A 26,785-nucleotide genomic window follows, 5' to 3' on the forward strand; every position below is an offset into this window, starting at 1 on the left:
TAGGGTCCTGGGGGGCAGTTAGGGATGCGGGGGTCCCAGGAGGGGGCGGTCAGGGGACAAGAAGCAGGGTGGATGGGTCAGGGGTGGCGGGGGTGGTCAGGTCGGTCGGTGACAAGGAGCAGGGGGGCTTAAATAGGGGATGGGGTCCCGGGAGGGGTTGGTCAGGGGACAAGGAGCAGGAGGCTTGGATGGGTTGGGAGTTCTGAGGGGGCGGGAAGTGGGAGGGGGCGGGGGGACCAGGCTGTCTGGGGAGTCACAGCCTTCCCTACCTGGCCCTCCATACCATTTAGCAACCCTGGTGTGGCCCTCAGGCCAAAAAGTTTGCCCACCCTGTTTAGAGCATTACTAATCACTAAGGCAGTGAATTTACATTTCTCTCTGGGGGAGAAGTTTCCGCTTACATTGCTCAGACTCTTCCAGTGTATGCAACTGCTTCTTGAACAGGCCTTAGCTTGTAGCTACATGTATGCTTCACAGGCAGACAGTTCACTGGCTAAAGTTTAGGCAATCAAGGCACATGCTTACACTCCTTGACTGCAACAGAACGTGAGGGTGTGCTTAATGTGCGCTGTGGAATCTGAGCCTTGGGGCAGATGCACAAAGGGACTTAGGCACCTGACTGTCACTTCAAGGCCAATGGGGCCTGCAGCGATACACACGTTACACGTGGTTGCATACAACTGTCAGGGCAGCAGTTTCAGCTGTACCGAGGCATGCTCAGCCCGGCAGGGCAGCGCAGCGATGGCGAGTAACGCTGCACCTGGGTGGGCTGGGCTGGAAGGTGAAGGCTGACCATAGCACAGTGGGTGAGGTACTGGGGCCAGCGGCTGCAGTGGATATGACGCCGCAGGTTTTGGTGGTGACACTTAGGAGCTTGCCAGCTCCCCCGGCACTGGGCTTGGCCGCTGCCATGCTTTGGCCCTGCGCCATTCGTGGTGGGGGACTCTGTTTTGTTTCCTTGCTCCAAGCAGGCGTTTTGCTGGAGAAGAAACTTTGAGCTGCAACAGCCAGAGGGACTGTGCCTGCCATGTGAAGAAGTTCTGGGGTGTCCCTGGCTAAGGCCAACATTTAGACACCACTGGCATTCACAAACCCCTGGTCAAACTCAAACGTGCATCGGCGCTGACTCCGTGAGTGCTCCGGGGCTGGAGCACCCATGGGGAAAAAAATGCTGGCAGCCCCCCCATCAGCTCCCACCCACTGGCCGCCCAGCGGATCAGTGCCTCCCCCGCTCCCTCCCGTGCCTCCTGCCCACTGCAAAGGTGTTTTGTGGCATTCAGGGAGGCTGGGTTGAGGAAGGAACGGGGACACAGTGTGCTCCGGGGAAAGGGGCAGAATTGGGCTGGAAGAGGTGGGGTGGGGCAGGGGTAGGAAGAGGCAGGGCGGAGGTGGGGCCTTGGGGGAAGGCGTGGAGTCGGGGCAGGACCTGGAGCAGAGCTGGGGATCGAACCCCCCCTCCCAGCCCCCGGCAGTTTGAAAAGTTGGCACCTGTGCTAAAGTGCATAGGGCACAGAGCTACAAAGGTATTTAGGTGCCAGGCTTCATCTGCACAGTGATCCACAAAACACTCACCTCACCCTTTAGGTGCCTAACGTCACTTGCGGGGGGGCTATGATTTCAAGATAAAAGTTTCCTTTGTGGATTCAGGCCTTGGTACCTATGTTTCTGCCTTTAAAAAATCCTAAGATACCTAAATTTCAGCAGGTAGGGATGGGTCCAGCCACTTCAGCCTTGACATCGCTGAGCAGCAGGAGTCACAAATGACAGCTCCCCGCATCTTGGGCCCAAGCTGGTAGGTGTGGTCAGAGCCCCTCTAAAACAGGCAAAGTAGGTGGTGGCATGCTTTCAACTTTTAGCTGACTGGTTAGAGCGCTCACCCAGGATGTAGGAGGCCCCCTCTGCATGCGGTCAAGTTGAACTTAGCTCTCCCAGGGGAGTGCCCAACCGTTGCTGGAGCTGCTCAGCTGTATCAATAGGTACATTGAATTGGGGCAGAAAGAGTGAGAATGGCTGTATAACCTAGTGGTTAGGGCACAGCCCTAAGTGGGAGAGAGAGGTTCCAGCAGTACTGGATTTACCATGGTGCCACTGGCACCTGCTCGTCTCCCCCCCCTGCCCCCCACCCGCTCTCTCCTGTGGGGGCAGATGCTGCTGGCTCCTGCTGCAGCAGGGCAGGCTCCACCAGCAGCTAAGCTCCCCCCCCAAGCCTCTTCCCCCCAGCGTGCTACGTTCCCACCCCGCCCCCTTCCGCCGAGCAGCTGTTTGTTGGAGGGAGGGGGAAGAGCGGCACACTTGCTGCTCCAGCAAGGAGGAGGAGAAGCGGTGGGGGGCAGGGCCTTGGAGAAGGGGGTGGAATGGGGGCATAACCCCTCCAGCCCCCTGCCATGAGCACCCCCATGACCCCAGCCCCGGCCCTCTGGCCTGACCCCGGCACCCCCCCTGCAACCCCTCACACCTCCCCTGCCCTGACTCTTGCACCCCCCCCATAGATACCCATCCCCCCACAACCCCGTGCCCCGACTCCTGCACCCCCACCCCCCCACATCCCCAATGGGCGCTCCTGCACACACACACCCCATTCCCACCTGCGCCCCTCACCCCAAACAGGAGCTGCCCCAGGTAAGCACTCCGCACCCCAACCCTGAGCCCCCTCCCTCCCCCTAGCTCCTGGCCGGACCCCAGCGTTCTTTTAATACAGTGCTCTTCTCCAAAGCACTTGACACTCGTTAGCTAACGGTACAAACAATATTTGGAAAGATCATTACGTGTCCGTCGAGACCCTCCGCGATTTTCAGGTGCTCTGTGGAAAAGTAAGTTAGACTACAAGAACAATCAAGGTACACTTTATTTCCATTTCCTATTACTTACAGGAGGAGGATGAAGAAAAAAAGAATGAAAAATGGGGGGGGGAGCGGCGGGGTGCGGGGAGAAGAGCGAATGTTCTTTTTCTTGGCTGGGTCCCAAGGAGGGGGCCCCAAAAATGAAGCTGAGCAAGGCTGCGGGGGGGCACTAACTCTAAATCTACCACTGGCTGTCATGTCACCTGGGCTGGGGACACTGTGTTGACTGACCCCCACAGTCTCCAACCTACCTGGGCAGTACAGCAGACATGGCCCTGCCTACTAGCTCCTCTCCAGGTTGGTCCTGGCAGAAGTCACCAGAGTCAGAGACTGCCTGAACTATGACCAGGGAGACTGGCTGGATCCCCTGACGCTTGCTTGGTGCATGGGGCTCTCCAGAAACGTCGTAGTCCGCAGTGTGTACTTCAGGAAGTGAGGGCCGCCCACTCTCCACCCCAGGCCCTCCGGACCTTTTCATCAGGCCCCTGCCCCATGGACCCAAACGCCCCCCCCTTGTACCCCTTCACTGTGAGCCGGCTGCATGACTTGCAGCCAGTTCGTTTCCAGACCGTGCCAAGGAAACATCTATACACGATTGTGCTCCACACCCTTCACTTCCTCACCCTTGCATCCTGCCCCGACACAAAGTGGCGAGACCTCCTGACACTTTTAGAGGGTGAGGAACCCCAGTGGGCCAGCCTGTACTCTACCCTGGTCCTGAGGCCCACCGGGGATATCAGTTGGCGGCTCCTTCATGGGGCCGTGAGCACAGGCATGTATTTGGCATGGTTTACCCAGTCCCGGACACCTGCCCCTTCTGTGGCGTGAGGGAGCCCCTGGCACATGTTTACTTGGAGTGCGCCAGGTTGCAGCCCCTATTCCGGCTCCTCACAAATATTTTGTTACGTTTCTGGCTACACTTTTTTCCCTCACCTCCTTATCTATGCACTCCCTGTCCGTGGCCCCCACACAGCCATGAGATCTCCTGGTCAACCTCCGCCTGGCCCTGGCTAAAATGGCCATCTATAAAACCAGGGAGAGGAGGTTGGCCGATGGAGACTCCTGTGACTGTGGGGCCTATTTCTGATCCTCTGTCCGTTCACATATCCAGGCAGAGTTCCTCTAGGCAGCATCCACTGACTCTCTTGACGCCTTCGAGGAGCAGTGGGTGCTGTCTGGGGTTCTGTGCTCGGTGTCCCCGTCAGGTTCCCTTTGTTTGACCATTTGACCACACTCCTGTCCCTGTTATTTTATTAGTTGTCCCCCAAAATCACTGGGCTTCCTTTAAGCTGGGGGGGGGAAACCCTTTCGCACTTCCTGGGTCCCAGTAGGAGCGCCTCTCCACTCCCGAGCCCACCCACCATTTGCTTCCCCCTCCCCCGGCTTAAGGCTGAGCCTGTTCACTTTTAAAAATGATTGCTTGCTCCTCCCCGTCAGGATTTTCTGGCAGCCCTGTTGCAAGGTATCCAGTTTTAGACTGGAAACTCCAGTAGAAAACAGGACCTGAGTTATAGGAGTAACCACATTAGCCTCCGCTCCTTCCACTCCCAACACCCACCCCAGAGGGCTGGAAGCTGTCCTGGTGCTGCAGGGCAGCTCAGTGCAGAGAGAAATGAAGCGAATGGGCTAGAACCAGGTAGGTGCCCGCCCTTTGTGGGCAGGGGCAGGATCCTCTTTACCCCCTCCCCAGCCCTGCTGTGCTTGCAGTTTACCCCCAGCCCCTTTTACAATCATTCCCGGGGGGGGCTCAAATATGTTTGGCGCCGGGCCCACAGAAAGTTAATCCGGCCCTGGGTTCCAGGGCCCTTGCTCCAGTGAGCTAAAGGTTATACATGGGTCTCCTCCTCCTCCGTTTATTTGTGAAAACCCACTACCTGGGCTTAAGGGCCTAACTTCAAGGAAGGGTTTGTGTTTGCAAATCCTAAGTGGAGAGAGCGGTGCCTACCTCCCTCCACCCCAGCAGTAGGTGCCTAACTTCCCACTTTGATAGCTGGAGCTTAGGTCACACCCTCTCCACCTTTGCATTTCCTATTTGGAAAACTTAGCTGGCTCCCCAGCTCAGCTTCCTAGTTTCTGTGAATCCCATTTTTAGGCGCTTAACTGTTCTTCTGCATTATATGGGGAACTTGGGTGCTTAGGATTCACAAAGGTGTTTAGGCACCTAACTCCCATTGAAGTCAGTCAGAGTTAGGCACCTAAATCCTTTTGTGAATCCAACCCTAGGCACCTCACTTGTGGTTGTGAATGCCACTAAGCAGCAAGGCATTCAAGTTCCAGATACAGAAGATGCTCAAATCCAAAGACAGATCATTTCAAGTGTGACCAGCACAAGCCTAGTCTAAAGTTAATTTGGGGAATTCTGGTTTTGTACAGACCAACACATTAGATTTTACAGATAAGACCTAACAAATTCTGCATCTTAGCAGGGGTTAGACTGGATGACCCTTGGGTCCCTTCCAACCGTATGGTTTATGAACACACTACTTCTGAAATTCCTATGAGCTTTCTGAGTTGCCAAAATAGAAGGCCAGATCATTAGATGCACTGGAGCAGTGCTCAGTGCACCAGAGACATGGGCCCGGGAAGGCTGAATTCTTGCCATGTTGGGGCTAGCAAGGGTCAGTTCCACTATGCTGGCTTTATACCATCTTGTTGCTGGCTTCATACCAGCCAAGGATACCCCTTGTTTAGGGAAATCAGAGCTGGCTTTTTTAAGCTAACATTCTGTCCCTTTGGCTCTGTGGGAATGGCCACAGATGGAAGGCAGAAGGGGGTTGAGACTATAGCATTGGTTTTGGATACCTCCATTTGATATTAAGAAAAGGGTAAAATTGCAACACCCGAGTAAAAGTTATATCTCACCAATGTTGTATGATCCTCAGCTGGTGTAAATCACCATAGCTGATTGATATCATTAGTTCAGGCTGTGGCCCCTTATCTTCGGGAAAGACAAAGGCACAAATGGCAGTTAGGTACGTAATTGTCCATGAAAGTCATTGAGAGTTAGGCCTTAACTTCCATTTGTTCCTTTGAAAAGCTCCCCCTTGATTTCATAGCCCTGGTCTACACTAGGAGTTGAGGTCGAATTTAGCAGCGTTAAATCGATTTAACCCTGCATCCGTCCACAGGACAAAGCCCTTTTTTTTGACTTAAAGGGCTCTTAAAATCAATTTCCTTACTGCGGGGTGGGAGGTTGAGGCAAATCACCTGGCTGCTGGTTATGCGCAGCCAGATATCAGGGCGGTTAGAAGAGCACAGGAGGGCGCGGTGCACATCAGAGAAGCTTTGAAAACCAGTTTCATGACTGGCCAGGCTACAGTGTGAAAGTTCTGTTTGTTTCTCCTTGATGAAACCCCCGGCCCCTTAGTTCACTCTACTTCCCTGTAAGCTAACCACCCTCCCATCCTCCCTTTGATCACCACTTGCAGAGGCAATAAAGTCATTGTTGCTTCACATTCATGCATTCTTTATTCATTCATCACACAAAGAGGGGGACAACTACCAAGGTAGCCCAGGAGGGCTGGTGGAGGAGAAAAGCACAAGGAGGGGTGGTGGAGGGCGGAAGGACAAGGCCACACAGCACTTTAAAAGTTTAAAACTTTAAAATTTATTGAATGCCAGCCTTCTGTTGCTTCGGCAATCCTCTGGGGTGGAGTGGCTGGGTGGCCGGAGGCCCCCACCCCACCGTGTTCTCGGGCGTCTGGGTGAGGAGGCTATGGAACTTGGGGAGGTGGGCGGTTGGTTACACAGGGGCTGTAGCGGCGGTCTGTGCTCCTGCAGCCTTTCCTGCAGCTCAACCATATGCTGGAGCATATTAGTTTGATCCTCCAGCAGCCTCAGCATTGAATCCTGCCTCCTCTCATTATGCTGCCGCCACCTTTCAGCTTCAGCCCTCTCTTCAGCCCGCCACTTACTTTCTTCAGCCCACCACCTCTCCTCCCGGTCATTTTGTGCTTTCCTGCACTCTGACATTGTCTGCCTCCACGCATTTGTCTGTGCTCTGTCAGTGTGGGAGGACAGCATGTGCTCGGAGAACATTTCATCGCGAGTGCGTTTTTTTTGCCTTCTGGTCTTCGCTAGCCTCTGGGAAGGAGAAGATCCCGTGATCCTTGAAACACATGCAGCTGGTGGAGAAAAAAAAAGGGACAGTGGTATTTAAAAAGACACATTTTATAGAACAATGGGTACACTCTTTCACGGTAAACCTTGCTGTTAACATTACATCCATAGCACATGTGCTTTCGTTCCAAGGTCGCATTTTGCCTCCCCCCCAGCACGTGGTTAGCCCCTCCACCCTCCCAGTGGCTAACAGCGGGGAACATTTCTGTTCAGCCACAGGCAAACAGCCCAGCAGGAACGGGCATCTCTGAATGTCCCCTTAAGAAAAGCACCCTATTTCAACCAGGTGACCATGAATGATATCACTCTCCTGAGGATAACACAGAGAGATAAAGAACGGATGTTGTTTGAACGCCAGCAAACATACACTGCAATGCTTTGTTCTACAGATTCCTGAGTACATGCTACTGGCCTGGAGTGGTAAAGTGTCCTACCATGGTGGATGGAATAAGGCTGCCCTCCCCAGAAACTTTTTGCAAAGGCTTTGGGAATACATCCAGGACAGCCGCCAATGCCAGGGCAAATCAATCATTAAACATGCTTGCTTTTAAACCATGTATAATATTTTAAAAGATACACTCACCAGAGGTCCCTTCTCCGCCTGGCGGGTCCGGGAGACAGCCTTGGGTGGGTTCGGGGGGTACTGGCTCCAGGTCCAGGGTGAGAAACAGTTCCTGGCTGTCGGGAAAACCGGTTTCTCCGCTTGCTTGCTGTGAGCTATCATCTTTCTCGTCCCCAAAACCTGCTTCCATGTTGCCTCCCTCCCCATTGAAGGAGTCAAACAACATGGCTGGGATAGTGGTGGCTGAACCCCTAAAATGGCATGCAGTTCATCATAGAAGCGGCATGTTTTGGGCTCTAACCCGGAGCGGCCGTTCGCCTCTCTGGTTTTCTGGTAGGCTTGCCTCAGCTCCTGAAGTTTCACACTGCACTGCTTCAGGTCCCTGTTATGGCCTCTCTCCTTCATGCCCTGGGAGATTTTTGACAAACGTTTTGGCATTTTGAAAACTGGAACAGAGTTCTGATACCATGGATTCCTCTCCCCATACAGCGATCAGATCCTATACCTCCCGTTTGGTCCATGCTGGAGCTCTTTTGCAATTCTGGGACTCCATCATGGTCACCTCTGCTGATGAGCTCTGCATCATCACCTCTGCTGATGAGCTCTGCATGGTCACCTGCAGCTTGCCACGCTGGCCAAACAGGAAATTGAAATTCAAAAGTTTGCGGGCCTTTTCCTGTCTACCTGGCCAGTGCATCTGAGTTGAGAGTGCTGTCCAGAGCAGCCACAATGGAGCATTCTGGGATAGCTCATGGAGGCCAATACCGTCTAATTGTGTCCACAGTACCCCAAATTCGACCCAGCAAGGCCGATTTCAGCGCTAATCCCCTTGTCGGGGGTGGAGTAAGGAAATCGATTTTAAGAGCCCTTTAAGTCGAAAAAAAGGGCTTCATCCTGTGGACGGGTGCAGGGTTAAATCGATTTAACGCTGCTAAATTCGACCTCAACACCTAGTGTAGACCAGGGCTATGAGAATGTGATCTACTTGGAGCATGTGTGACAGACTTCTCAGAACCTGCTAAAAGGGAAATGTCATTAAATGCATCTGAATAAAAAAGTCTCTTTTTATAATTAAAAAATTAAAAATGCATTAGAGAAACACCTCAATATGTTTATCACCCCTTCGTATAAGTTTTTATTGGTTTCACAGGCTTTACAGGTCACATGGATAATCATACTAAAATATCAGACAAGTTATAAACATCAGTACATTAAGGAGGGTACACAGGTTCTTCTCTATTCGTTCTAAGTGGTGATCACACAGGGAACAATAAATATTTGACATGACGCTTTCCCATTTTGTGACATTTTAGTGGCCATGCAATAGTTAGCCAAGCACAGTCTATCATCATCCTTTGACCATTACTATAATCTGAGTTTTACTCCGATGTGGTGTAAGCATTTTCTCTATGAATGCATTAGTTAGGTTTATGTCAGTAAACAAAAATAACTTTCAGATTTAATACTGTAAACATCATATAGCTTCACTAGAAACTAGTACTTATGGGTAGTGGACATTATAATTACAAGTAGAGCTATACGTAAAATGGCAACAATATGAAAAGCACCAGTTTAACAAAGGCAACCAGAAGTTATTTCCAAAATGAACAAACATTAGTTCCTTATATTATTTTAAATACAAGAAAACGGTTGTATTACATTTTCTTAGAGAGAGATTTGATGAATGCAAGAACTATTTTAAATTGTTTCAAATGAATAAACTCTAAAACCAAGGGAACATTTTAAATACAATGGAAAGGAAAAGCTAAATAATTCTAATAAATATGCAGAATACATATAACAAATGAAGTAGCAGATCATATGGTTTCAGGTACTACATCACTGGTGATATTTATCACTTTCAGTCAGAGTCAGAATTCTCAAAGTCTTTGCTAAGTGGGGGAAAGGTGTTTAGCCCTTCTTTCCTTGCCATTCTTAGTTGTCGCAAGTGTTCCTTCATTTCCTTGGAAATGTGACAGATTCTTCCTTCTATGCCAGGCACTGCAACTACTGATGTGCTTTTATCTGTTCTTGTTTCAAAGGCTTGTGGTAAATTCATGAAATGTTAGTGCTAATTAAACTAAATTCTCTTCATGTAAACAACCTAAATGTGCATCTGACTATACTGCGAATAAGCTATTAAAATAATTAACATACTAAAAACCTGCCTTATTTATGAGTAACTGGAATTTTCTGATTGGCCCTTCATAAATTCATGTTGCACAAAGCTTACCATGAGTACTCCCTTTGCAAACCCAGAGAGCTATATTTTAATAGTGTTAGCTCAGACATCAACAAATAAGGTAAAGCACCATTCTCTTACTTGTTGAAAATATGTCAGAATCCAGGAAATAATTTTTACAGAATGTGGGCCAATCTGCTGTTGTAGCGCTTTAGATTTAAAATATATGAATCTGAGGTTAATGACTGTTCAAGGGATTAATAATGGGATGACCTACTGCCTTTCACTTTTAGGTTCCTAGTTCAAATCTTACCCAGACTGGTGGAGATTGAACGTTGGAACTATTTATTTATTTTAGATATTTTGAATGTATTCATCACTCAAATTAAGGCTAGCGCATACATTGTGCAAAAGGGACATCACACACTACCATTCTGATAGAAGACAAAGCAAAAGCAGTATAGCAGCAGGATTAGAAAGAGTAGAGAGAAAAAGGACTCTCTGACACGCTCTATATGATTTTATAAAAGTATGCTGATGAGGGTGAATATAATGTAACTAAAATATGCTTCATGCAAAAGGTCTCTTGTAAGGTATCATTACAAAGCTTATAATCTACTGAGTGTGATCATCCTATTTGTAGGAATGTATCACTTTTGTATCTGAAACTAGAAATATGAAATATAACTCTGAGGGCCTATTGTAGTTATGCAAAGTGTGGGCTATTAATGGTTGTTTGGAATCTTGATGGCTCCCATCAACCACGACAATTGACTGTGGATGGCTCTGTTTACAGGCAGGCCTTCCTGTGAGTCAGGCTGGGAGAAATGAAGGCTTGGAGTCTCACAGGAAATGTGACCATGTCACCTGGTACTGAAATCCATCTTAAACCTGGTGCTTTTCCATTGGGGCAGAGGGACAGGACCCAGAGAGACAAAGGATTCCCGCCTTGTGCCAAAGCCATATAAGGGGGTGGAACAGAACAAAGGAGACAGCCATCATGAGAAATCCCCTAGCTACCACCTGAGCTTGAACAAGGGCTGTAACCGGGGAAAGGATTGTATCCAGACTAGAAAGGTGTCTGGTCTGCTCAAGAAACTTATTGAAACATCTCTAAGGGTGAGATTTTATCTGTATTCAGTTTTTATTACTGTACTAGACTTAGACTTGCATGTTTTATTTTATTTTGCTTGGTAATTCACTTTGTTCTGTCTGTTACTACTTGGAACTACTTAAATCTTAATTTCTATATTTAATAAAATCACCTTTTACTTATTAATTAACCCAGAGTATGTATTAATACTTTTGGGGGGGGGGCAAACAGCTGTGCATACCTCTCTATTAGTGTTATAGAGGGTAAACAATTTATGAGTTTACCCTGTATAAGCTTTATACGGGGTAAAGCGGATTTATTTGGGGTTTGGACCCCATTGGGAGTTGGGATCTGAGTGTTAAAGACAGGAACACTTCGGTAAGCTGCTTTCAGTTAAGCCTACAGCTGTTAGGGGATGTGGTTCAGACCTGGGTCTGAGTTTGCAGCAGGCTAGCAGTCTGGCTCAAACCAGGCAGGGCACTGAAGTCCTAAGCTGACAGGGCAGGAAAGCAGGAGCAGAAGTAGTCTTGGCACATCAGGTGGCAACCCCCAGGGGGTTTCTGTGATCCAACCCCTCACAGACCCGTGTACATAGGAGCCTGTAGATAATGAAGAAGAGTTTGCATGTGATGTAAGAGATAGGAAGCCAACATGGAATTCAAAGAGGGCAAATAACATGGTTTGAGTGAAGGTGTGGAAGATGACTTCAGCTCTGCATTTTGGACACAAAAGAGAGTTGATTGGCTGTCACAAGGTAAGCTGCTGACAAGCTAATGGACCTGTGTTTATCCATGGGTTTAGTAAAGAGAGTGGATTTTGACAATATTAAACAGAAATGTGGTTTAATGAGAGACTGGATATGTGGGAAGAAAAAAGAAAAATGGCCAGATTTTCTGATGCACTGAAATTCTGCTTGCTACAGCAGAAGGGAGCCTATCCGGTTATGGCTCCCTGATTCTCTGTCCTGGACCCAAATAGAGCAATCTGGGGCTGCTCTACATGCACCAGCTGATAATACCTCCCAGTTTTGGATAGCCTGAGTACAGCATGCTGAAATCATGCCTCTTCTCTGTACCCAATGCAGCTATTGTGACAGGGATGGTGCGGAAAGGTGATTAGGGAGCCAGCTATGCCACCTTTATCCCCACAGCGAGGACTCCGTGCAGGAGGTAGTCCCTACAGGGAGATAGGCCTGGTTTTCTCCCCTTTGTACCACCAAAATGGTGCAAAGGAAAAAGCAGGCCCTCTGAGTCCAGGAGACAAGGAAAGACAGGCAATGAAGAAGAGGGAGGGAAGGGGGGGAAAGGGATTAGAAGAAACGATAAGAGGTCAAGTTTTGGAGAGAGAGTCTGAAATGGTAACTGGGCATCCAAGAGGAGACATTAACAAACGCTTTTGTCAAAATGCAGGTTTCTGTTCAAAGTAGTGTTATCTTGATACTTAAATTGTTGATTGCTAACAGTAGTTTTTTAGCTTGTGTTCCTGAATAGAGTATACAGTACTTAGGTAATACAGGAGAAGCCAGGTCAAAGCCAGAGACAATATTCCCGTTCTAGAGTTTACAGATGCTTTGTGTGATTTGAGGTTCGAAATTAGTTTGGCAGCATTAAAAATAGGACTAATAATGCATGGAGTTTTGAGTCAGACTTTTTAGAAAATTGCTTATATTTTTTGGCATATAACTCACAGGCACATATGACAGTCTGTCCTGCCCAATTTAGAGCTATGTGGATATTTTAAAGTCCAGTTATCTTCACATTCCACAAAGTTCTCAGGATTAGATGGACTGGACAAAAAAATATATAGCAGACTGCTTAACCACAGAATGTCAAGACCATCTTCTAGAAGAGATTAAAGCACACTTGACATTGTACCTGCTGCAAAGAGATATAAAGCATATCCTGATTCACAAAAATGCTCTGAATTTCCTGTCTATGGAACGCTGAAAGTTCTGAATGAAAATTTGCTCTAAAATATAGTGAGGTGAATTATGATGTGCAAATAAGGCAGATTCTGGTTTCTTGGAAATAGGGAAAACTGAAAAAGACTTAAGATAAGAGATCGTTAGAGGATTCCTTAACTTACTCAGTTATGGATAGAGACTTTTTCAGTGCAAGGATGAAATGTACTATGGATAATGTCAATCTTTCTGGAGTCTGCTTGTCCCTGACTAAAGGAAAAGTATATTTTAATGCAGAGCTTCCTGGATTACTGACAGGATTTTACTGCCTGGGTGAAATTGCCAGAAGGGAATTATACCTTTTAGGTTTCTCTTCTATACTTCAACTTTATGTCTTTTTTACTGTTATGGAGGTAAGAAGAATTTAATATTTCATCCTATTGAAGTTGCTAAATAGATGCACAAGTGTCTGGCAGAGAAGGTCTACAAGTTGGAGTGGAATCAACTGAGGATGTCTCAAAAACAGTACCCTCTCCTTCAGACAACTAATTAATATTCTTAAAGAAGGCAGCTTTTGCCTAATATTCATTTGGAATAGGCTGATACTAAAACACTGGGGATCATGGTAAAGGACTTTACAAAAGAAAATGCTGGGTGGGATTTTCAGAACTACCTAGGTAAATTAGGAGTACAAATCCCAAACTCCTACTTGTTACTGACGTATACAACAATGCTGACATTCATGTTAGTTCCAAGTGTATCAGTGTGGCCAGTGACAGCAGCAGATGCCAAAGAGTGCTGAGGTATAAAGTATGCATTTATAATACTGAGTGATAGAGAGATAGTCCACTAGTAGTTGATGGTATCAACCCTGGATTAGTTCCATGGAGTCAAGATTTGTTGATTGACCCAAAGTCATTTGACTGATACAGTTCCTTATGGAAGAATAAATGAAAGCTTGAGAGACTCCTGCAAGTTTTGTTGGCCCAACAGTGCAGACTAGTTGAAAAATTACTTTCAAACTGTGCAATAAAAAATATCTGAGCATCACAATAATGAAAAAGTAGTAAGCTTCAAAAAGAGAGGGTGAAGGGAGACCTAAAGAAGGGTCTGCACACTAACATTTGCTACGGAAAAAGGGAATGGAACTTTAACTTTTTACATACAAGAGATAACACTATTAAAATTTAATTTCAACCAATACATAGTTCTGGGGTGTTGTAGAAGATTATGAAGAGCTGGGCTCTGTGAGAAAGATCGTAAAACAGAACACAAGACTGTTTTTAAAAGGCTTTCATTTGTCTTACTATTTCAATGCCAGAATGAAAGTATGTATTAAGTACAAGAGAATGCTTCTATGAATTTGGATCTACTTGTAGCATAAGATCCATATTCTATATGCAAAAATGTGTATGTAGAATCTGTGCAGAAACAAACCAAAAATTCTTATTACTTCCCTGATGCATCTGCTTTTTTTCTTAACAGGGAACATCAATTTCCTTAGTAAATGTAAAAAAGTCCTTAACATTTTATCCAGTTTTCAGAGATCATTTAAACCTTTCTAGTTCTATGGAGGATGCACCCTCACCAGGCATTACAAGCAGACCAGATCACCACCCAAAATTGGAAAGAACCAAGTCCCTCTTTCCAACATTTTCCCCTAAATTATTCAGTGATTGTTCTTGGCAAGCCCTCATCCCAACCCATGTTTACACCCTAATGGTTGTTGTCAAAAATTCACCATATTTACAGATACTGTATAAGCCTTCTTCTTAAAACGTTAATACGAAAGAAATAATAGATATTGTAACGTCACTGATATATTGTTAAATCTATCTTACCCCCAAAGGAATCAAATGAAACTATTATTTTGCTCCTATAATCATCACATGTCAAGATCATGAGGTCAGACAGCTTAGAATTTCCAGTTGTCTTTTTGTAATTTTTCCTTTTATGCTACCATATAAATACACTTGCTACAGCAATCCTTCAGTCTTCTTCCCCAGGAGGTGTATGGAGTCACTTAGCCTTAGATCAAATGGGAGTTAGCCACCTAAATAGCTTTGAGGATTTAGGCCTTAGTTCACATGGCTTAAAATGAAAGGAGGTAAGTATGGATGACTAGCTCCTTTTTCATTCCTTTTTCACTTACTGAGTGATTTATTTCAGGCTGAATGCAATCTGACTCTCTGTGACCATGGAAGACCCTAAAGACAACACAACTTCTGCAATCATTGCATGGAAGAGTTGGGAAGAGAGAGCTACCTACCCTACAGTTCCCTATATGCCATGGATCTGAACTCCAAAGGGTGAGGGATTGTGACAGTAGGCCTACAACCTGCAAAAATCCTCTTGCCACAGATACTGTAGCGGGGGAGGAGAGGTATTAAGTGGGAATACTATGGCTACTGGTACAGACCATGGATTTTGTCCCCCCAAGCTTCATGTTAAGTCCTCTTAATGAAGACTGACAAAGGACATCAGAATTTCATGCTAATTTAGGGGTTTAAGCTTTTGAAGTCTGTTATGTTCCTCCTCCATCCTTCCATACCTGTCAGCTTCCCTGTGCAGCCTGCCACCCCTCTCTCTGCAGAAAACAACGTGGTCAGTCCCATTCCCACGCAATGAACCATATGCCCTGAATGCTACCTTTAGCAGATAAAGAGATTATTCTTTGGTAAATCACTAAATGCTGCACAACAAATTTAGAAATTTAGGAACAAATACGCTTAATTATTTGTAATTGCAATGGTGCCCAAAGTCCACAGTAAGGATTGTAGCCCATTGTGCCTCAAATGATATATTTTAAATTACCTGTTAGTGATGCTGATTTGGACTTGGTAATTAAACTCATTCGGTGACCTGAGATGCACTTTTTGATGCCATGCACAATCTTGATAGATTCAAAGTGATTAACTACAACTGTGGAAAGTGTCTGTGCAGTTTCTGTATCATACATCCTAGGACAATTCTGAAACATTACATAGCCATCCTTTCCCTGAAAAGTAATAATTATATTTAATGAAGAATATCTTTAAAATATAAGCACTTAATTGTCTATTTATAAACCATTATAATTATAAGTATAATTATAAGTAACACATTTGTTAGAATAGTAGCTAGGGTTGATTTGATTAAAAATATTGTATTCAGTAACAGAGTAAGATTGAATGTTAGGAGGCAGACTTTCAGACAACTTCCAAATTGAACGCACATACATTTTGAATGTAAGTACAGTAATTGCGTCTACTGGGTGACCTACTACTTGATTTAAATATGCAAAAACAATATTTGCATGTGCAAAATTCACCAGCAGAATTTTAGTGCGTGGTCTGAAAGTTAAAGCACACTCAGAAATCAAGTCTAATATTTTGCAAGGAATGGGAAGAAGGGTGGAGAATTATAGAAATTTGTATAAGAAATAAAGACAGATAGCAACTCTGGGGGTGGAGGGAGTGATCAACCTAAAATGGAGTCAAATTAATCCATCAACATGAGACAGTATTTCATAAAAAACAACACTCCTGGAGCATGAAAATCATTCAAAATATTTAAACACATTACAGCTTACATTAGCTAAGTATTCCTTAATGGCAAGTTGATAGACTTTGTTTTTCTTGAGATATTGTCCTTGAATCTTTACAGAGTCTCTTATAATTCGGTGCCCTGGTTCTGCATTTGGATCAAATCCAAATTCCATTCCTGCTACTTGAGGAAACCTGGAAGTTAAAAAGAAATATTTTTTTTTGGTATGAAGAAAGAACCGACCAAAGTATTGACCCTTCCAGAATTCTGAACAAGTATACTTCAGTAAACTGCTATATAAACTCACAATAACTAATTTAGTGTTTGAAGTATGTTCGTAATACCAAAGACAATACTTTCTCTGATTACTCTATAAAATACCACACTGAAAAGGCAGCTTTTACTCTTCTTACCAGTGGCCATTGGTCCCAGGTAATCATCTGGGCTACCGGATTACGGAGTGAAAGGTCTGAATTCTCCAATTCTTGCACCATGGTCACAATGGTTTCCAGGTTTCATTTTTAACAGCCAAACTGAACTTTTGGACCAGTTGCTAAATCCCAACCTGTCATACTGACCCAATTAATTCATATAACCTGAAAATTCAATTAATCAATCTATTATCTGTGGAATCAAGTTAGTTCCAGAATGGAATACCTATTAACCAGCCATATACAGGTTTCCTTATTTTTGTTATTTTCACTATAAAAAGTAAGCTCCAAATAAGAATCACATTTATTTTGTATAGATTTTCATACATTGTGTGTGACAAAGATTTATCTGTATCCATAGGTTTTATGTTTGTACTTATATTAGTCATTTGTCTTGCTTAGAGTGGTGTATTAATATGCTCAATACAGTTATCACATAGGCTTGTGAATTCATCATCATTACCTAGAGCATTTGAATGTTAGCATTAAAGTGGCTACTCATCGGGACAGTGTGGAGAATTTCCACAAGTGTTCAGAACAATTGGCATTTTCGTATAAAAAGGGGTTGGATAAATATTCTATATACCTTCCATCAAGAGCTGGATATCTGTAGACTCCATTTTCGAGAGCTTCCAACAGTTGTCCTCCTGTAATTCTGACTACTAGAAGTGGGTCCACAATGGGAAGGATAGTTAAAAGATCATGCATAGTAAAATCTCCTGCAGGATGTATATGGTTTGAACGAAGGGTACCTACAATCATCATAAAAGAAAATCAAGATACTCCCTGGTCCTTTTTCTACCATGGGTAAATAGCCTGATTATCTAATACAAATGATACAAGTTTTAAGGTTTGTTGTCTTGAAGAGAAAGGATTTATATGGTTAATAATGATTATTTAAATAATGCCATGGGCCCTGGTACTGCAAAGATTTAAATACATGTCTAACTTTATGTGCTGTAAATAATCCTATTGATTTAAAAAAATAAGAAAGTATGCTAATTTTAGTGACTTCAATGGGACTGTTCACACTGCATAAAATTAAGCATATGTGGAAGTCTTTACAGATTGTAGACTTATTTCTCAGGGAAACACAAAGTGCTCTTGCAGCTATATTAGAGTGGATGCTGGATAGCACCTACTATAGTTAAGCTTACCAAACAGTTTCCACGAAAATTCCCTGTTTATACATATTCTTAACTTTCCAAAACCTTTTGGCCTGAAAGTTTTAATTTTAGTTCTCTGCCAAAAAGGTGAGTTTTCCTGGAACAATAATTTCAATTTTAAATTAACAAAAAACCTTTCTGACAACAAATCTTGCCATTTTAAAAATGAAAAACCACAAAAAATCATTTCCTTCTTAAAACAAAAAATAAAACTGACAAAGAGACCCCAGCTAGCACCATCATGTTTTCAGTTTTAAAACATGCAAGCAACAACTCCCTTTTAGAATAAAAAAAAGGTACATTCAACATTTTCCCTTTAAAACAAACATTCAGCAAGAACCAATCAAAAGCCCAATTCTACACTGGCAACATTCTCTTTTTAAAGGAAAATGACAAAAATCAGAATAGAAGTAGGCATATTTTTAGACCCTGATTGTGCAAATACTTACACATATGGGACTACTCACACACATATAAATTCTGCACATGAATGTGCAACGTGTCTGGAGGATCAGTCTTCATTTTTAAACTGAAAAACCATGCTTGTAACAACAAACAATATGTCCAATTTAAAAATAAGACCATGTACCAAGCAAGTTTCTTATTTTAAAGGGAAACTATTTATAAAAGAATAATTGCTTACAAGGAAAAGAGGAGCAGAGTAAGGGGGATTTAAATCCAACCAAACTAACTTTGTCCATGAAGATTTGTGGAAAGTTTTTTTAAACAAATTTTGAAATAGGTAATAAAGGGAAGCAAATTGTTCTTTGTACCAATGCGAATTGTGTACATGTGGAAATGGGAGGGTTTTTTAAATGCATTATTATTCTTATTACTTTTTATTATTAGGGAATGAGAGGGGGAAGAATTACAAAATGGCGCCAAGATTTCACCTTAGATATTTAGTGTTACTGAGATACTGTTGTGCTATAACCCCTTTGAGTCTCATTTACTACTATTACTATCATTAGTTTGTTTCCGGCAACAGTACAAACACAATTGGCATGGTTCCTACCTTGGAGAGCATATGCTTTAAGACAGGGATGGGCAAACTTTTTAGCCTGAGGGCCACATCTGGGTGGGGAAATTGCATGCAGGGCCATGAATGTAGGACTGGGGCAGAAGGTTGGGGTGTGGGAGGGAGTGCAGAGTGTGGGAGGGGGTGCAGTGTGCAGGAAGGGGCTCAGGGCAAGGGGTTGGGGCAGAGGAGGGGTGCGGGGTGTAAGAAGGGGCTCAAGGAAGGGAGTTGGGGTGCAGGAGGGGGTGCAGAGTGTGGCAGAGGGCTCGGGGCAGGGGGTTGGGGTGCAAGCAGGGTGCAGCAGGGGGCTCAGGGCAGGGACTTTGGGTGCGGGGATCAGCAGGGGTTCAGGGTGCAGGCTTCGGCCCAGCGCTGCTTACCTGGAGCAGCTCCGGGGTGCCAGTGGAGCACACTGGGACTAGGGCAGGCTCCCTGCCTGCCTTGGCCACATGCTGCTCCCGGAAGCAGCCAGCACCACATCCCTACAGCCCTGGGGCGGGGGCAGGGGCAGAGGGCTCTGCGCGCTGCCCTCACCTGTGGGTACCTCCCCCGAAGCTCCCACTGGCCGCGGTTCCCAGTTCACGACCAATGGGAGTTGCATGGGGCGCAGAGCCCTCTGCCCCCCTGACCCGCAGGGGCTGTAGGGACATGGTGCTGTCCGCTTCTGGGACTGGCAATCCCGTAAGCCAGATCCAAAGCCCTGATGGGCCGGATCCAGCCTGCAGGCCGTAGTTTGCCCACCCCTGCTTTAAGAGATAAAGGAACTAGACAAAGATAGAGGGTAGAAAAGGGTACTGTTTTCAAACAAGATGGTAAAGGGTCATATCCTGATAATATAATGCTTTAATACCATTTCTATTTGTTTTGGTATGATATATAAACTTATCATGTACTCCAAAACCTTACCAAAATCAGCCAGTTAGTTTACTTGTTTACTTTTATGACACCCTAATATTTTGGGTACATGTTATAATTGTCAGATTGTCTATGAACCAATCAAATTGACCTTAATTAGTTTTCCAATAAAAATTCTCTAGTTCCTGATTTCTTCAGGGGCTTTGATCAGTGTAACATAACTCATTTGACCTGTTCAAATCCATTGACTTCTTGATGTACTCTGACTCAGATGAGTGGCTGGGACCACTCCTAATTAAGTAATTAAATAATATTCCAAACATTGCTCCGTCTTTAACAAGTAAATTAATGTTAAAACATTCCAAACATTTTGGATTACAATAAATGTTTTTTAAAAGGACAACCTGAATTGAGTAATGCTACATCAGCATGAGTAGCTTCTAACATTGCATTAGTTATCAAGTTTCCCAGGTTGCTCTCTGATCTTCTTACAGTAGAAACACGACCGTCTAATTCTGTGTCGATTGGACAAAGAACTTCCTCTAAAAGAGGCTAAAAAGAGAAGGGTTTATAGCAGACTCTATTTATTTGAAACAAATATGTCCTGAAAACTACAGAATTACACTGTAAAAATGTTTAAAATTTTGAGCAGAAAAAAAAAAGAAAGCCAAGCCATGGAAGAAGAATATAGTCTCTTCTCAATCCCCTATGAATCTGAATAGGTGCACAGAAGGTGATTTATTCTGGCAATGGACAAATAGCAACAATTCCAAATCCACCTGGCTTCCATTATACACCTACACTGATGAGAACTTAACATTCCATACAGACCTACAAAAATACATTTATCTTGAGTTTGACTAGGTAGGGGAAATCCCATTCTGTAATTTCTTGCAGTTATATTGTATACAGACAGAATGCAGATAATAGTAATCAGCAGACAACAGCAGAGATCAAGAAACCTGTTCTGAGGTTTTAATCACAGTTTTTGAAACAACTTTCTGAAAAGCAGTTCGTTCTTGGCTACTCTCTCAAATAGCCGTATGCAGCACAAGTTCAAGAGTACTGGTTGACGCTCATTGTCAGAAATGGATACTTTTCCTATCATAGAGAAGCTAAAGATAGATTCAGTCATCCTGGGATTACAAACAATTTTAGAATCAAACTGAATTTAACAGTTTCAAAGTCCGCCTATAATGTGTGCTAGTTTTTAGTACCCCTGTGGATACAGACTATCCAATTAAAATTTCCTTGTGAGGTTTAGTTCCTTTAGGATTTTAGGATACAGTAATTCATAGATGCACCCTCCTACACAGACGAAAGACTGCTGAGCAGGAAGCTGCCATGGACTATAAATGGTATCAATATTGCATGTCAGAGGAACTAGCTTATTTGGCATTTTAACATTTTGTCAGAATATTTTATTCTCAGTGGAAATGTCAACAGTCATAAATGAAATGTCCTTAAATATAAAGCTCTAGGTTCCCAGGGTGCAACAGTAATACAAATAATAGACAATAGCTGTAATAATAAAAGAAGGGAAATTCTTAATTAAGGCCAGTGGCTTTCCATTGAAATGACATCAGCACTCATAGAATGGAGGACTCTATACACTACTTCATTAATTCACACGTATATAGACACTGCAATTCTTCAGATTCACTGACAGAGGGACTTCAATGGCGTTCTTTTTTTGCCATGAGAGCTTTATTACATATTGTAGGGACTATATTTACTGTAGACACAAAATGGATAAAATTGTCTATTGTTATAGTATATCCTTATACTTGATCTCAAAACAAAGTTTGATAAGGTGGTGTCTTTTAATAGCAATTCACTCATGGATTCAGTACTTTAAAGTTTGACATTCCATTAAAAAAAAATAAGCTGAAGCCATTAAAATGTAATGGACCAAATTTTTTCTTGATATAATTCCACTGAAGTCAGTGGAGTTACATCAGGAAGGAATTTTGCCCTCAGTTTCAACCTTAATGGGCCGGTCAATTTTGGTAGGCCTGAAATGAAACAAGTTCTTTTATATCTGTTTGCAAAATCAATTTAATTTGTATTTGTACAAGCAGAGTAATTTCACTGACTTCAGTGTAAATATCGTTGAATAGAATAGAGTGGCATTAATCCAGATTTATGTCATAACTGAGATCAGAATTTGGCCCACTGTTATCAGTCTGATCACTTAAAACAACAATTATCATCTTCTTTTTCTAGAACAAAATATTTAAGGAAGTTGTACCTACCTGCAGGTTTTGAGTATAATCATCCACCACTGATTTTATAAAAGAATCTTCTTCTAGGTTCCTCAAAATGTCAATCCTCTGAAATGTGTACTGAAGTGATGCACCAAACTTTCTTATATTTATTTTTGAGAAATTCCTGAAATCAGACCCACTTTTGACAATCCAAGTTCCATTCACCTTTTTGATTCCATAATCATGGTCATGGCCCCCCAGAACCAGATCTATTCCTCGGGCGTTCTGGGCAAGTCTGATGTCATTAATCCATTTCATGTGTGTCATAGCAATCATAAGTTCTGCTCCCTCTGCTTTAAGTTCTGCAGATATTTTATTAGCTGCTTTGACATAATCTATGTAGTTTAGGTTTGATTTGTTAATGGTAGGCAAGGTATCCAGCCAATCTTCTTCTACTAATCCCATTAAACCAATTTTCGTATTATTCCATTTAACTACATTTTTTACTGAACCATGGCCTAGAGGTTTAGAGGTAAATCTGTCATATACATTGCTGAGAAACCATGGAAATTTCATTTGTTGTATATAATCTTCCAGAACGTCAACACCAAAATCAAATTCATGGTTTCCTAAAAATACAAAAGTCCAGAAGCGAGCTTGTTAAGGTTAACAACAAAAAGTGGTCTCATGAGATAATTTTAGTTTTTATATGTCATTTAGAATAGCATTAGAGATATGAAAGCTTTTTTTCTTCAAACTAAAGGACCAAATTCCTCTCTTTTACAGCTGTGAAAACCGTTAGTCATTCCATTTACTTCTGTAGTTAGCCCAGGTTTATACTATATGCTTTGCCGAAAATATCCACTTTTATGCATCTACTTCTTTTTATACATAGATTATCTAAATTTTAGCAAGCCCAATATTTTTGGCTAGAAAAAAATATCATATGTAATACCCAGGGCAAGATTACTGAGAGAAAAATAAAGATACATCTCTCAGTTTATCATACCATGTCTTTCGCTGACCTTTGAAATGTAATGGGGGAAAGAAAAAGGTGCTTTCTGGTACCATGCCAAAAGCTACCAGAGATTACAAAGGTGTGCATAAATAATTAGGCCTATTTAAGAGAGACTTTTGATACAGCCAGGATTAAACAGGTCAGTGGATCAAGTCTTGGAGCTATTATTTGTGGTCTTGTATCTGACTTTCAGGAACCCTATATCTATTGTGCATTATGCCAAACAATTATGTACACCAAACTGCTTGGGAGGATGGTCCAAAAGTTAATGTACAAAAACCCACAGGCCTGGAACAAACTCTATTAACATACAAAAAGGGACAATTTCATGCATAAGTACCTGTTAACATGCACAAATATGGGTTTTTATAAACATACACATCTCTGAAAATATGGTCCTTTATCTAGTGCTATGGTCTATATAGTGCTGTACAAATGTACACTGTATATTTAGAATAGGAAGACTAGGAAAACACAAAGTTGGTGATACAGAAGTTTTTTTTTTTGTTTTTTTTTACTACTGAGTGGCTTTTGAGCTTTGCAAAGCAGTGACCAAAAAGTAGAAAGGAAAATGAAAGACTAGCTGACCTTGCTGTTCCGTTCAAATAAGTTTGCATGGGAAAAAGACAGGCATCTAGCCTGTGCTGTTTGAAAAACCAAATATAATAAAGAATATGCATTTCTCTTCCCCCCTTTTTGCCCAGGAAGAAAGGCCTGTCACTGGGCAGAATGGCACCTCCAGTGCTACTCTCGCCTTAGCTATACGTATACATCTGATTATATATTGATGTAAGCAGTGTCAGGATGAGCTCCACCCTGACATCTGGTGGTGAGGTGTGGCAAGTTGTGGAAAAGAACTTCAGGGGCCGATCTCATTTGCATAGGCACACCCACCCCGCCTAGAATGAGACCATAGCTGCCCAAATGGTCACTTTGGCTGCTGTGGGATCCCCAGCGTCTCTGTTATTGGGGCAGGAAGAATAAATTGTTATTACCCTGATTATGGGAACTGTGCTTGGAACTGTACGTGGCCTTTTGTTATGATGGAGGGATTCACCATCAATTAAGTAGCACTCGCTAGGCAAGGGTCATGGGTTCCAAAGCTCCAAAACTGAGTGAATTGAGAGAGGCTAGGGACAAGTATTAATACTTGGTGGTATAGGCCCCTTGGTGAGGGCCTTACATACTAATTGCACTTCCTCCTCTCTCCACTGTGGAATATCAGAGCTAATTTTGATTTCATTAGAAGTCTAGTTATAGGCTGCTGAGCTCACTTTGGGCTAACAGTGCAACAGCACTGGGGCTCCCCTACTACAAGCTGAATTCACCTAATAGCTGAAATCACTGAGTGTTGTGTTAAGTAGTGGGGGAGCCTGAAGATACATTGGACTCAAGAACCAAAGGGAAAAGGACATGCCCCAATTTGCTTGGGGTGGGTTTTTTTGCTCATGGGTTGTGTTATGAATCCTGTTGGTGGTGTTTCCCCAACATAATGCCACATTGTTTCTCTCTGTTATTAAAAGGCTTTTGCTACACTCAGACTATGTGCTTGCGAGAGGGGAAGTATTGCCTCTTGGAGGCACCCAGCAGGGGTGATATATATTTGTCCCAGGTGACTGGGTGGGGGCGCGAGCCAGTTTGCATTGTGTTATTGGAATGGATCCCCTAGATACTGAACCCGGCCCTTGTTGCTGCCAACTCTGACGGGCAGAAGGGTTACATTTACCTAAGAGAACTCTAGACCCAGCTAGGGTTTGTGATTGTTTGATTTGTTATGGTTTATAAGAACACATTCTTCTACCTGAAAAGATCAGTTAGTTTAGCTGGTCTACTGGTGCTGACATTATTGGGCCGAGATTATTCAGAAGAGTGGGCACTTGCTCCCAGGATCAAAAAGAAAGTTGGTTTCATGTGGAGATTATATTAATCTGTTGCTAAGTGCTGTTCCTTTTCACAAGCACATTAAACATGTGCTCTATCTTTCGCACAGGCTGCCTATTGGTTTTCAGGTTGATTATAAGACAAAAACCAAAATCTTATAAAGCTCTAAATATCCAGGGACCTACCTCTCTAAGAGGCCGCCTCTTTGTGACATATGTCATCATACTCATGAATATCAGGGGCATCTGAATTAGAGCCTGATTGGTATATAAAGAAGAAGAGGTGGCTGCTGGCAGGGCATTCTTTGTTATGAGCCCTTAGTTGCTTTCCCCTTTGGAAAGGGGTTGCTTTCCCCTTTGGTAGTTGCTTTCCCCTTTGGTTCCCTATTTATAAAGGCAAGTCCTGCCACCTCCTCTATAGCTGCAGAGGGCATCCTGCAAAGGAAACCAGTGCAGTTATGCTTCACAAGAAAAGGGTGGGGTTTGGAAGGTTCTGCAGCGTGAACCCACCCCTTGTGCATTGTGAAGTCTTGCTCCACAGAAACTCCCTTGTGCAGTAACCTGCTGGGGGAAGGCCAAAGGCGCTGCCATTATACAGATCCTGTGGTGCTTGCTCCAATGGACGAAAAGGCACATTGTGTCTGCAGAGCACTATTTCAGCTCTCAGGCTGAAGTATCCTCTGCTGAAAGGCTCCCCAGCTTCCTGAGGGAGGGGATGATTTCTCTCCCACACACTTCTGCTCATCCATCGAGGCCCCCCCAGCTTTCAGACTAGTTGCTGGGTTGAGGATTTGAGCCACCATGCAGCAAAATAAATGGTGTTTTACAAGATATAAGGGACACACAATCTAAGTCTTTTGGTCACTATAGAGCTTACAATCTAACTGTGGGTGCGCCTGTAAAAGGTAGCTGTAAATATATTAACATGGCATAGATATTATGAAATGCATCTGTAAATAACATTTACTTACCAAAGACTGCAAAGTGTACTCCCACTGCATTTAATATAGGAATCATATGTTTTCCTTTTGTTATTGAACTTAAAGTTGATGGATTTAAGCAGTCTCCACTAAATATTATAAGTGGATTCAAGGAACTGAACTTTTTTATAGCTGCAGCAAATCTACAAGAAGAAATACAACTTTCAACTTGCTTTATTAGATGGTTAGTGCGGTTGGACCATCTTTGTAGCTTTCTTTTCCAGGTGGAATTAATTCTGTTTTAGAGAGTGGCAACTGCTTCAAACTAGGAAAACATGCTTAGACACAAAAGAAAAGTGAGGGAGTGTTCACTCCATTCTTTGAGTTTTTATAGAAAAGAGTCTCTGAACAGAAAGGGAGGAAAAGAAACAAGAAGTTGGAAGCAGAAAATAGCAACAGCATTTACCCCTTAGCACTATGTTAACACAATTAATAAATAACAACAATAATATCCGTCCTGTCTTTTCCATTTCTTCATTTCAACTTTCACTCCCCCATGCCCTTCCTCTTCTATTTCCATCTTATCTGTTTTCTTCTTTTCCAAATATTGTCTCATCTTTTAGCCTTCTCCCCTTTCTTTGTTTTAAACACACATTTCTAGCCCTTTCCTTTCTTTCTATTATATCATATTACTCTATCTTCCTCATATTTAAAACATGTACAAATTACTGGAATATTTCATCAATGCTGATGTTGCTGCCATTAAATCACTTTACCAGTGCTCTATGTCAATCCTTCTGAGTACAGCACTTCCTGAAGCAGATTGACAATAAAGGTTGCTTTCAGGAATATTGATTCTGCAAAGTGAAAAAAGTGTGGCAGGAATGACAAATGCAGTGGGAGAAAAGGCTCAGTATCCAAGAGTTACATGCTTAGTCATAACTGAAGTGGTGTTACCCTTAAATCTAAAGTTGATTTTAGATTCTTGGATGCTAAAATAGATAACAATATTCTTTATATTGTGAGTGTTCATTCCACAGTGACTATATTTTGTGTCAATGTCATAGTC

The 26,785-nt window shown here is 43.3% G+C and overlaps 1 protein-coding gene across 1 annotated transcript; it reads right to left on the bottom strand.

Moving 5' to 3' along the window:
* Positions 1–9,260: 9,260 nt before the first annotated feature.
* LOC311521063 (mannosylglucosyl-3-phosphoglycerate phosphatase-like) lies at positions 9,261–25,835 on the bottom strand. The gene is made up of 7 exons (XM_084629164.1): positions 25,768–25,835; positions 21,947–22,527; positions 20,096–20,243; positions 17,239–17,404; positions 16,268–16,415; positions 15,511–15,694; positions 9,261–9,564 (listed from the first exon to the last, which is right to left on the bottom strand). The coding sequence occupies exons 1-7, from the start codon at positions 25,811–25,813 to the stop codon at positions 9,383–9,385; spliced, it is 1,455 nt and encodes a 484-aa protein (XP_084485290.1). The 5' UTR covers positions 25,814–25,835; the 3' UTR covers positions 9,261–9,382.
* Between the last annotated feature and the right edge of the window lie 950 nt (positions 25,836–26,785).

This window comes from Lepidochelys olivacea, assembly GCF_965140295.1.
Source record: "Lepidochelys olivacea isolate rLepOli2 genome assembly, chromosome: 5".
NCBI lineage: Eukaryota > Metazoa > Chordata > Testudines > Cheloniidae > Lepidochelys > Lepidochelys olivacea.

Excerpts from the sequence above, each read along its gene's own strand:
- LOC311521063 (XM_084629164.1), bottom strand. The coding sequence starts at position 25,813 with ATGATTCCTATATTAAATGCAGTGGGAGTACACTTTGCAGTCTTTG. Across the intron at positions 17,405-20,095 it reads TGTAGCATTACTCAATTCAG|GTACCCTTCGTTCAAACCAT; the intron begins GTTGTCCTTTTA and ends TGATGATTGTAG. Across the intron at positions 9,565-15,510 it reads CAAATCAGCATCACTAACAG|CCTTTGAAACAAGAACAGAT; the intron begins GTAATTTAAAAT and ends ATTTACCACAAG.